Source organism: Salvelinus alpinus, chromosome 2 (assembly GCF_045679555.1).
Source record: "Salvelinus alpinus chromosome 2, SLU_Salpinus.1, whole genome shotgun sequence".
In the NCBI taxonomy this organism is placed as follows: domain Eukaryota; kingdom Metazoa; phylum Chordata; class Actinopteri; order Salmoniformes; family Salmonidae; genus Salvelinus; species Salvelinus alpinus.
In genome coordinates this window covers 65228933-65241267 of record NC_092087.1, presented here as the reverse complement: position 1 = coordinate 65241267, position 12335 = coordinate 65228933, and the positions used below count along the sequence as shown (strand labels likewise).

At 41.1% G+C, this 12335-nt stretch overlaps 1 protein-coding gene across 6 annotated transcripts in view; it reads left to right on the top strand.

Annotated features, from left to right (window-relative positions):
* Positions 1–12335, top strand: part of LOC139543991 (serine/threonine-protein kinase MARK1-like) — a 78209-nt gene that overhangs the window by 30251 nt on the left and 35623 nt on the right. For 3 of the 6 annotated variants that reach the window (XM_071350665.1, XM_071350645.1, XM_071350630.1), the window contains exon 4: positions 11806–11829. The exons of the other annotated variants lie outside the window; for them this stretch is intronic. In XM_071350665.1, coding sequence (XP_071206766.1) covers positions 11806–11829 — 24 coding nt within the window. The remainder of the gene's footprint in view (positions 1–11805; positions 11830–12335) is intronic. 6 annotated transcript variants of the gene reach the window in all.

Here is a 12335-nt window from a genome sequence, read left to right as displayed (position 1 = left end):
GTCACGTATACACATATTTGACTTGAGGACCAGCAGTGGAGTGGTAATCCCTTCAATAAATAAAAAACACTTGCTCCGTAAAGTGATTTGAACTCTCAGCTATTGAACTTTGAGCCAACTGTCTTAGTGGACTATGCCACCAAATAGTCATAATGGTCAGGAGAAAATACAACCGTTGACAAGATCTCCAACATCTTCGATCTTTTTATGAAGGACGTATATACGAATATAAATGTATAATCCTCTTAAAAAAATAAAAATAAGAACAATCTTGTGAAAGCACAATATTTCGTATATATGCGGAAGTGTGCCTTACTGCCTTTTGAATTTTGTGTAACATCAGTACAGTAGCCTGGTCAAGGAAGCATCATTCAAAAAGTGTTCAAAACATTAGGAACACCTGCTTTCCATGACACGGACCAGGTGAAAGCTATGATCCCTTATTGCTGTCACATGTTAAATCCACTTCATTCAGTGTAGATGAAGGGGAGAAGCTTGGTTAAAGAAGGAATTTTAAGCCTTGACACATGGATAGTGTATGTGTGCCAGTAACCACGTTTCCATCCAACCATTTCACGCGGAGGAATTACCGGTTTGAGTGTGTCAAGATCTGCAACGCTTCTGGGTTTTTCACTCAACAGTTTCCCGTGTGTATCAAGAAAGGTACACCACCCAAAAGACATCCAGCCAACTTGGAACAACTGTGGGAAGTATTGGAGTCAACATGGGCCAGCATCCCTGTGGAATGCTTTTGACACCTTGTAGAGTCCATGCCCTGACAAATTGAGGCTGTTTTGAAGGAAAAGGGGGTGCAACTCAATATTAGGAAAGTGTTCCTAATGTTTTGTACACTGTATTAGCACACTCCACTTACCAAGAGCATTGGTAACAAACAAAAACCAAGCAGTTGTCATGCATGACTGTTAGTCGCTTTGGATAAAAGCATCTGATAAATTAGTTGGATAGTTTAACTATCTCCCTCTAGTGGCCAAGTTGACCTGTTTAACAAATGCAATTGGATAGTGTCTCTACCATTTAAGGTCTCTGATAGGTCAAATCAAATGTATTTATATAGCCCTTCTTACATCAGCTGATATCTCAAAGATATCTAAAAAATTTGCCTGGTTGGCCTATGAGAAAAGTTGGCAGCTTGCCATTTCAAACCAATGGTTTAAATCAATGGTTTTAGCAAAAGTTCACGAGTATGCACCCCCAGGATTCGGCAAACCTTCCTCCATTTAGGCTCCAAGCCTTCCATAATAGCAACAATATAAGGATTCTAATTGGATAGTGATGTCACATGACTTTTGATGCCAACGGAAATTCAACATCTCAAACCCAGTTTGCTAAAATATGTTGAACAGTGAATGCTTATTACCTTTGATGCAGCGCTTCCCTTGGTTCGGAGATGTGGTTGGGCCTATGACTAGGCCTTGTGATTTAAGAGCAACCTTGTTGTGTCTAGGTCTGATAGGAGGGGCTTAGCTGTAGATAATCTGGGTTTGGTGGAATAGGCTGAGTTGCACCTAGACACTGATCTAAAATCAGTTTAGCCATTTTCACCCCTAATGGTTAAAGGTACGACTGGGGTAGGGTAAGCTGGTCCTCGATCAGTTGTTAAGGGAAACTTCTACCTACAGCGGGGCTGGTTGACAGTGTCAAACTGCACCCTCACTAGATTCCTTCCAGCATAAGTATTTTAAAATGTTGTCCTGTGTTTTGAAACGTAACGCATCTGCGACATCTGCAAGACATTTCTCTTTCCAGTGACACAACAATGAACCTGAACCAAAATCTTCTGACAGTCCTCCATTTCAAACCCAGAGCTTGTTTGTGAGCTCGATCAGTGGTCTCGGGGGAAGTGTGCTCGGTTCACTGGAAATATGACCCTGAACCGGGAGACAGAAGCATACCAGGTCTCCTCTTTTTACATTGAAATCCAAACACCAAAAATCCCCTAGATACAACTTTAGCAGGCTATGTCATCTGGTGCGGCCTGGGGAATGAAACGTTGGTCATTACAATACCATTATTATAGGTTTACATGCAGAGGGCTCCTAGCAACGCACACAAAGAAACCAAAGAATTTCTGGGATTGCTGAACTGTAATTTCATAAACTAGCGATTTACCGATTTAGCGAGTAAGTCATACATTTATCTAAAATGTACAATGATTTTGTTGGGGAAAACGACCAAGGGACATGTTATTATCTTAGTGTTTTGGGTATGGGTTATAACCGTTTAATGTATGAAGAGAACTGTGGCATGACGATTGTATAAAATCAATATGTGGGCCTATTTTGTGCCTCAAAAATATGCTATGTGTAACTAGCTGGTCTTGTGAGGTCAAGTCACCATTGCATTTTCAGCTTTTAAACTCATTTCTGCATATCTATATACTGTGGTATATTAAAGGTCCAATGCGTTTTCATCTTAATATCAAATCAAGAGTATTTTCTGATTTCGTTATCAACAAATGCGGCAAAATGCACAAAATCAAGTGTATTGTTTTGATTGTCTTGTGTCAGGTGAATTGTTGTGTCCTCAACTTTGGTCGAATAATTTCCCCATATTCTCCAAACTGTTCACTTTCAATTGCTACCATGGTTAGGCATATGCTTTTCATATTTCTTCTGTAAGAAACATTTCAATTTATTCCTATCCGTATAGGCCCATTCCCACGAGTGTCAAGGGTTAAGATGGCGTGTCGCCTTATTAGCGTCCAAAAGCGGAAGTTGTATCGCAAGCTTTTGGTTGGTTCTCGACCACGCAGAGGGTGCTCGCGTTTCAGCTCGGTAATGAGTCACGCTAGAGTCGCTAGCTCGCTTTCGCTCATACTCTCACACCACGAGCAGTTCTGGTGGTGGATGTCATTCAGAACACCCTGCATCGGCCTGTTTAGGATGGGTGGATGGATGAATGAAGGGAAGGATGATCTTAACAGATAGACGGACAAACAGAGTTACAGACAGAAACATTGTGATCGTTTAGGTACAGTTTTCCTTTAGTACAGGAAACAGGACATAGGCCGGCTTGTGACTTCTTCATAGGAGGCCGAATCTGTCGATAATGGCCCGAGACACTTATAATGCGAGGGCCATCCACGCTATCGTATTCCAGCTGATCAATAGCTCGCATTAGGCCCCATTTGCTCTGTGAGGGTCAGTGATTTCTGAACTAACCACATCCTCCCCCAGCCATAGGTGCTTTGTCCTTCAACACAAAGGGTGCACGTCAGTAGTCTTAGAAGGCCTCCCCCCCTCTTCTTCCATCTGTGCATACCTGAAATAAAGTTGAATATAGTTTAGAGACCTCTCCATGTTTTTATTTCCAAGTGAAAGCAAATTCCTAAAAGGCATTTGACATATTGCTGTCACTTTATCCCGTGTTTTCAGAACTGCGCAGATGAAGAGAGGAAGCCGCATTGGACTATTGAGACGCACGCGCCATGAGTTCTAGCATTATAAAAACACAGTGTGGGATTTGTCAAAGCTCCGCAAGCCTGTTACCCTGCTAGTATTCTGCTACATTATTTTTTCCTCCGGTGTGGTCGGAAAAGCTCAAAATGGCCCAACATCTGCCCGTCAATTACTTGACCATGCTGCAAAGTACCTCCAAGGGAAGGAATTTTCAGGGCCCGTTTTCTGATTAATCATTTCGAGACTGCTCTGACTCCCCACAAGACACATCTCTGTTGGCTCGCTGGTGGAGCAGTAGACTTGACCAGGGCATTTTGATTTGTGCAGCCCATAGTCCATACTCATAAATTACCCCTCTAAAATCTTGAGTGGAATTTGGCCTGCATTGAATAGATCAGTGGTTCCCAAACTGTGGGGTGCAGCCCCTACGGGGCACGAGAGGTCAGCAGGGGGGGGGGGGGGGGGGGGCTTTCAACTTACTCTTGAAAGTAATGGTAGAATGCACAAGGTAAAATTTCAAAATTGGGTAGTGCATCATCAGTTCCTCTTGCCATGTCAGTCATTGCATACCTTAGAGCTTTTTTTATAACTTGTCACATGTCTAGATCAACTTGTCAGGTAATGTTTTTTAGCCCATAGATTTTGTGGTAATGTTTGAGTCACTCAAATATCACATGAATACAAATTAGACATGGCAAAATGTATAGAATTGCAAGAAATAACCTTTAAACCTGCAACATTTTATCTTTGCCAACAAGAGGGGCGTAAACAGTTTGTCATGAACAGTGCTTGTGCCCATAGAAATAGATGTGGCGGGATGTTCCCCAATGCTGGAAGGGGGGCCTGAGTGAAACATTTGGGGAACCCCTGGAATTGAAACTTGCTTGGTAGGCTATGTATTGTTAAGAGAATGTCCAAATTGTTTGTGTTGACCTCCGAGTATCAAGTATATGTTATTTTATTTGGGGATTTAATTTGTCTGCTATTGCCTGTATGTTTTTCTCTCGTCTATCAGTGAATTTCATACAAATAAAAATTGTGAGAAGTTAGTTATTCTTTTTAGATTAAATATATTTACATTAGGACTGTCAAATGATTATAATAATGAATCAAGTTAATAGGATTAGTTAATCGTGATTAATCCCCCAAAAATGATTTGCTCAAATTTGGCCTTAAAGAACAATTTTTCCATTTAAAAAGCATTGCATTGAGTTACAGGCAAACTCTGCTTTGATTTGTAAGGTATGGAAACACAATTATCTATATCAGAATGTTTTAATAGCATTTTCAACATAAACACAGCTTTAACCTCTCTAGGGTATGTGGGACGGTAGCGTCCCACCCCTTCAACAGCCAGTGAAACTGCAGGGCGCCAAACTCAAAACAACAGAAATCCCATAATTTAAATTCCTCAAGCATACGAGTATTTTACACCATTTTAAAGCTACACTTGTTGTGAATCCAGCCAAAGTGTCCAATTTCAAAAAGGTTTTACGACGAAAGCACACCAAACGATTGTTAGGTATGAGCCAAGTCACAGAAAAAGACAGCCATTTTTCCAGCTAAAGAGAGCATTAACAAAAAGCAGAAATAGAGATAAAATGAATCACTAACCTTTGATAATCTTCATCAGATGACACTCATAGGACTTCATGTTACACAATACATGTATTTTTTGTTCGGTAAAGTTCATATTTATATCCAAAAATCTGAGTTTAGGCAAGACGCTATCACTTGGCAAAAAGCCTGAGAAAATACAGAGCCCCAAATGAAAATGATTTACTATGAAAATTACTATAAAATCAAACTTTCATTAAATCACACATGAAATATACCAAATTAAAGCTACACTGGTTGTGAATCCAGCCAACATGTCAGAATTCAAATAGGCTTTTCAGCGAAAGCATACGATGCTATTATCTGAGCATAGCACCATTGTAAACAAAAGAGAGAAAACATTTCAACCCAGCAGGCGCGACACAAAACGCAGAAATATAAATATAATTCATGCCTTACCTTTGACGAGCTTCTGTTGTTGGCACTCCAATATGTCCCATAAACATCACAAATGATCCTTTTGTTCGATATATATCCAAAATGTCCATTTTTATTTGGCACGTTTGATCCAGAAAAACACCGGTTCCAACTTGCTCAAACATGAAGACAAAATATATCAAAGGTTACCTGTAAACTTTGCCCAAAAATTTCTAACTACTTTTGTAATGTAACTTTAGGTATTTTTTAACGTTAATAATCGATAAAATTGAAGACGGGATGATCTGTGTTCAATACAGGACTAAAACAAAATGTTGCATGCCTTCTGTTTGATTGAAGCGCATGTACAGGACACCTGGAGTGCCTCGACTTCAAGATGGCCGTATTTCTTCATTACACAAAGGAATAACCTCAACCTATTTCTCATGACTGTTGACATCTAGTGGAAGCCATAGGAACTGCAAACAATTTGCTTAGAAATCTGGTTTCCCAATGAAAACTCATTGAAAAGACAGTGACCTCAAAAAAAAAAAATTCTGAATGGTTTGTCCTCAGGGTTTTGCCTGCTAAATAAGTTCTGTTATACTCACAGACATGATTCAAACAGTTTTAGAAACTTCGGAGAGTTTTCTTTCCAAATCTACTAATAATATGCATATCTTATCTCCTGGGGATGAGTAACTGGCAGTTGAATTTGGGTATGCTTTTCATCCAAATGTGAAAATGCTGCCCCCTACCCTAGAGAAGTTAAGTAGGCATACTCCCTCTTATCGATGTTCATGAAGTTTAACACTTGCGCACAGCAGTCTGACTGTCTCTCTCACACACACACACACACACACACACACACACACACACACACACACACACACACACACACACACACACACACACACACACACACACACACACACACAGCTTTAAGTACTGTTAATGCTTCAAGCATTCTAAATGAGTGTGACTTTAGTTTGGTTCCCCAACTGGCATCCCGTGGTCTGAATTTTGGCCCCCCAGTTCTCTGAACAAAAAAATCAACTATTTAAAATAATTGTTGGACATAACACTGTAAAAACACCAGCAAATCAGCTCCAAGTTTAGGAAATCTGTTCCAAAGTATTCCCACACATAGTAGAGGGATATATGTGATTGTGTACAAATGTAAGCAAGTTTTTAAATTATTATGTTTTAGTCAAACGTTATGTCTTTGGGATTCTTACGGTCTATTTGCAGTCAAATTATTTGTCGGCTTAATTATGTTCTGGCCCGCGGCTGAATCCTGTTGATGATCCCTGGGCTATGGGGGGTACTGACTCTATGGATGCAAAGAACAGAGCTTTTAAACTTGTCCAACAATGTTATGAATACACTTTAACCATCTGTACTGTTCAGATAACTTTACACACACAGGCCTGCACACTCTCTTTCTCGCTCTCTCATTTTTATTGAACATTTATTTTATCAGGGAGTCCTACTGAGACCAAAACAGTCAAAACACATTTTTCATTAATACGGTCCTCAGTCAGCTTTTTGAATTGCCAGAACATAAAATGTTTGAAAACGTTAAAGATTGTTCCACAAATAATGTGTAAGAGAACTAAAAGCTGATTTACCTAACTAGTGACCAAAGGCATTTCCAGAGTTAATCATCCCTGAGACTGGGTGTGGTAACTCGTTGTAGAAGAAGAAGAGTGAATGAAGCTGTTATAGCGAGCAGCCCCCTCTGCTGGACAAAACAAGTACAACGCGATTGAGACGTCAACCGGTAGGCTCTGCTGCCCGGTCTTTCTTGCCACTTAAAATATTATTTCACTTTGCAGTCTGTTTTTATTGCACTGTTAAAAACGGGGACATTTCCGGGGACAGCTCCAGCCAGGGACACCAAAAACGGGGACTTTCCCCGGAAAACGGGGACGTCTGGTCACCCTACTCTAGGGTAGCACCATGGTGTAGCCGGATAACAGCTATTTTCCCATCCTCCTCTTGGTACATTGACTTCAATACAAAATCTAGGAGGCTCATGGTTCTCACCCGCTTCCATAGACTTTCACAGTAATTATGGCAACTTTTGAAGGATGTCCTCCAACCTGTCTGAGCTTTTGCAGTATGAACTGCATGTTGTCCACCCAATCAAAGGATCAGAGAATGAATCGAGTTCTGAAAGCATAAGCTACAGCAAGCTAGCACTGCAGTGCATATAGTGTGGTTCGTGATTGACTCAAAGAGAGAGAAAGACAATAGTTGAACAATTTTAAATAAATACATTTCTTAAATTAAGGAGAAGCAGCAGCAGGGAGGGAGAGAATTAGCATTTTTTTCTAGGTTTACCTTTCACTTAGCTAATGCAGCTAATTTAGCCTACTCAATAGCCTGACTCAGAGGAATGCTATGTATGTTAGCTAGCTGGCTAAGGATATCCAACACTGCAACTCTTCCAAGTCAAGGTAAGCTTTCGGTTGTTCATTTATTGCCACCGGGGCCCACCGGTGTAACTGCTAATCTGCTTGCTGTACACTAACGTTACCGCGTGATTGTACACATGGATTAGATTAGTGTTGTCACGATAACAGAATTTGATTTCGATACCCACACAAGGTTTATTATCACGATACTCGATACCATAACGATACTTGATAGCACGGCAAAAGAATAAGCATATTAGGCAAAGTCTCAGAATTCGGCATATTTTGCGTATCACAAAGTACTAGGGTAGTGAATTAATGTTTGCTTTAGCTGTAAGTTAGCAAGTAAAGTTAGACTACAAAGCTGGAAGCTACTGGTATCTTCTTGCATTGTAAAGTGTTCTAGCCTTTATGGACATTGTTTTGCGAACAGTAATGACCAGTTTCAACATTCCTAAATGCTGTGTCACATTATTCATGTGTGTTAACTTATTTGCAGCCCAGACTCCCAGTGCAGGCTAAGTGGAGCAGGCACGGTGCGCTCAGGCTATAAGGGGGACATCAACTGCGCTGATAGACAGACTTGATCCGTGAGACATTTAACAGAACCATTTTTGATGTTCCAATATCGGAAAAGTAGTTTCTGTATACCGTACAGCACGCGTTAGTTCTGGTTTGTTGATTTAATGGTATAACGTTACAATGGTGATAACGATGTAGGCTGTGTAGCGATTTATGGTATGAAAGTTTGGCCTTTGAGAGGTTTTTGAATCTGGTCACAAACGGATGTGTTGTGCACTGAAGTCCACAAGCGAAGGAAAAAGGTGAAAGGAGGAGAACATGTAGATGCGAGAAAGAATTGTACAATGAGTAAAGGGATGATGCTGTTTGTGGCTGGTATGAATGTGAACTCTATTAATTCTGCCGATTCTGTTGCAAACGTTTTTTTAAACGAAAGCAAACGGAACGAAATGGGTAGGGACCTACCTGATTTTATCCAATCATTTTAGTTACAACTGTTTGGACGAATGATTACCCTAGATCAGCTAGATGCAGATGAGTGTGCAAGGTGGTATTGAATGTGTCACTGTCTGTCACCTTGATTACCCCGATTTTGTATCTTGACCTGTGCACTTACTTTCTAAACTTTTTTATTTGTTGGCTAGGTTGTAGCAAACTCCTGGATAAAGGGCAACTTCGAGTATCATGTAGTAGCCTAAACCTAAACTTTACATTGAGCTGGGTGAATGGAATATGAGTTAGTTATCCAATATGCTGTAGTAGAAATATGTCCATGCTCATAAAAAAAGAAGAAGAATGTGCTCCCTAATCTTAAACGGCACCGACCGCCACGGTCATATCAGGTCGGTTATGATATAGTTCCCATAGTTGGAACGCACCAGTCACATGAAGGCTAATGCAAATTCAGGGGTCAGAACCTGGTAATATCAGGATGTAGGATGGGACATAAACCAAACAATTTCAATGACTAATTTCTCTGAACAAAAATTCACCAAATTCACTGAGAATACATTACAATACTCCGAGCCGCAACTCCATACTACTAGTCAGACATGGAGAACTGATGCTGTGTACTCGTTATTGGCGTGGGGTCTGTGGGTGGTTTTTGACTATTTCTTTGGATTCCTCATGTCTTACTCATTGTTAGGAAAAAGTTTAGTCCAAATCGGATGTTAGGTACTCTATTTATATGAATCCTGTAAAATAAAAGGGCCAATAAGGTTGCAATCAATTAGCTTAATTTCTCAGATCAAATTTATATTTCAACAAAATAATGTTTGCAGGAATGCTAATCTTATCTGTTTCTAACTGGGGTCCCGAGTGTCGCAGCGGTCTAAGGCACTGCATCTCAGTGCAAGAGGCGTCACTACAGTCCCTGGTTCGAATCCAGGCTGTATCACATCCGGCCATGATTGGGAGTCATATAGGGCGGGGCACAATTGGCCCACTGTCGTCCAGGTTTGGCCGGGGTAGGCCGTCATTGTAAATAAGAATTTGTTCTTAACTGACTTGCCTGGTGAAATAAAGGTGAAATAAAATAACTACAGAAATGATTTCAGAGCAATCTGAGATGGTGGGTGTCATGGCTTGCTGATATGACATGGATATGACATGACATGGCCCATAGATGTAGGAAGAGGGCTCATCTTTGTACCTTTGCCATAATGGAAAGAGGGCTCAACTGTGTCAATGGTTGTAACTTCTGGAAGCAATTAACAAGCCTAGCTTAACGGACATTTTTCAGCGTGTGCGTCATTGTCACGTGTGTGTGTGTGTGTGTGGTTTGTCTTGAAATGTGCAGCCCGGCTGCTGCACTGAACAGAGTTTTTAATGATGTGGGGTAAATCAGAGTGTGTGTGTGTGTGAGCGCCTGAGAAAGCGATTCAGCGGGAACCAAGAGCGAGTCGGAAAGATGGACCCACAGACACATATATCCAGAACACTGTCAACGAATTCCACCCTTGCCGGAAGTTGTACACTTGTCAAAGTCAGCTCGGAATGTTGTTGTGGCATCGTGGTGGATTGCTAAAAATATCCCCTAGATTTCGCCATGTCTGTTGCTCAGCTCAATGCACAGGAATGCATTACAAATTGCATATTAAGAGTGAGGAGAAAGGAGCATCCTTAAGGACCTCTGAATATAATTTGTTGGGTAGTCAAATGGGTGTGTTTTGTGAGGAGCCTATTGAAAAAATGATAACAGAATGAAGTCAGGGTAGTGTTAATTTCAAATGAGAAAATGTATATATTTCTAATTTGATGGTGCTCAATAACATGGTAGCACTCTACAACTCCGTAGTCAGCGACAGACTAACTACAGTTGAACTACCCAAATAGTTCTCTGGTTGTTCAGTGGATACTATTTGACGTTACTTGTCGTTTACGTCCTCCAATTTGACTTGGTACAGAAAAAGACTGGCAATTGAGCATGGGTTGGTCCATCTGTAGCCCAGTGGGCGGGTCTTGCGCAGAATGGTCATTAATTGTCTGACAATGGGGGGCCTCGAGGGAGAAAAACTGTCTGGTGTGTTAGAAATGCCCATGCCACTTTCTGGTCCCAGTGGTTACGTAGACTATTTCCTCAGCATAACTGTAGTAGTATAAGGCCGCCGTAATGTAAAACATCACCCATTCCATACATTCCTACCCATTATTAATTAGTAAGGCTGCTTCATTTGTCTTAGTTTGTTTCCTCTCAGTTTAAGGTTGATTTGCTGTATCATTTGCTTTAATTGGCTTGTCCATTTTCAATTGGTGTACTCACGCGTGTTCCATGATAATACATCAGTCTGAGCTATAAGGCCACTTCTACTCTGCAGTTACCATGGTAGTACTTGAACAGCTAGCTGTATATCATTCTCATATAAAGCCTTTCATTCTAAAACTACTGTAACTGTACTACTAAAAGGCAGGAGGCCTTTTTTGCCTTTTTGGTAGGCCGTGATTGTAAATAAGAATTTGTTCTTCACTGACTTGCCTAGTTAAAGATCAAAATAAACTCGAATCATCATCATCTGATCTGCTGGGGTCGGCGGGATGAAAAGTCTGTCTTCCAGAGCTTCCTGTCATCCATTGCAGACGCAGTCTCCTCCTCCAGTCCGGTGTCGCTCCTTAGCTGGATAATGATGTTAGTTGTACTACTATGAGTACTAATAATACAAAACAAGTAAACACTGCATGTTCCCTGGGCTGGTACCCGTCTGGCCTATCTGCCGTGTCAGGCCTGGACTCTGTCAGGCCTGACATTTTGGAGCGCGACAGTGCTCGTGAGGAGAACAAAGGGACAGGACAGAATCCAAATGTGATCAATTGATCTGTCACTCTGTATTGTTGGGGGAGATTTTTGTTGGGGCCGGTGGTGATGGGTGTGGCGAGAAAGAGCCCCCACCCCTCTCCTGCTTCGTGCTGCTCCATCATTTAGCCTTTTGCCTTTCTCTCTCTCTCTCCCTCTCTTTCCATCTCTTCTTTAGTTTCGCATCTTGCATTCTAAGCAGGTAGGTGACCTTTCCGCTTCCCGGACTTTTCCACACATTGTTGTCTGTGCGTGTCTGCGACACTTTCATTGTAGCGTTTACTCTTTTATGTATGTTGTCTTCACGTGTATCACACAGGTTTGTGTGGGCGCGTGTATATGTTTGCCATATTTTTGAAGTTCGTACACTTTTCACTGTGAAAGCACTGTGCACGTCACTTTGTGGATGTCCTCACTATTTCCCATGTGGCTGATCACCCCCCACCCCCCCCACCCATTTGTACTGCTTCTTCTGTGATAGTGTTTCATTATCTTTTTCAAGACCATTTAAAAACAACTTGTGTGTTCCCGGAAATCTGGAGTAGCCAGCGTAATGGAAAAAAGTAGCTTTATTTGATATCGCTAAATGTATTTTTGAAGGGGGAGAATGAGAAATGTGTTTGTATAATGTGACCAAAATGGCAGCTGTTCTTACTATGGCTGTCTATGTGTGTAAATTACTAATTGTAATTTAGTTTTGTGCACATA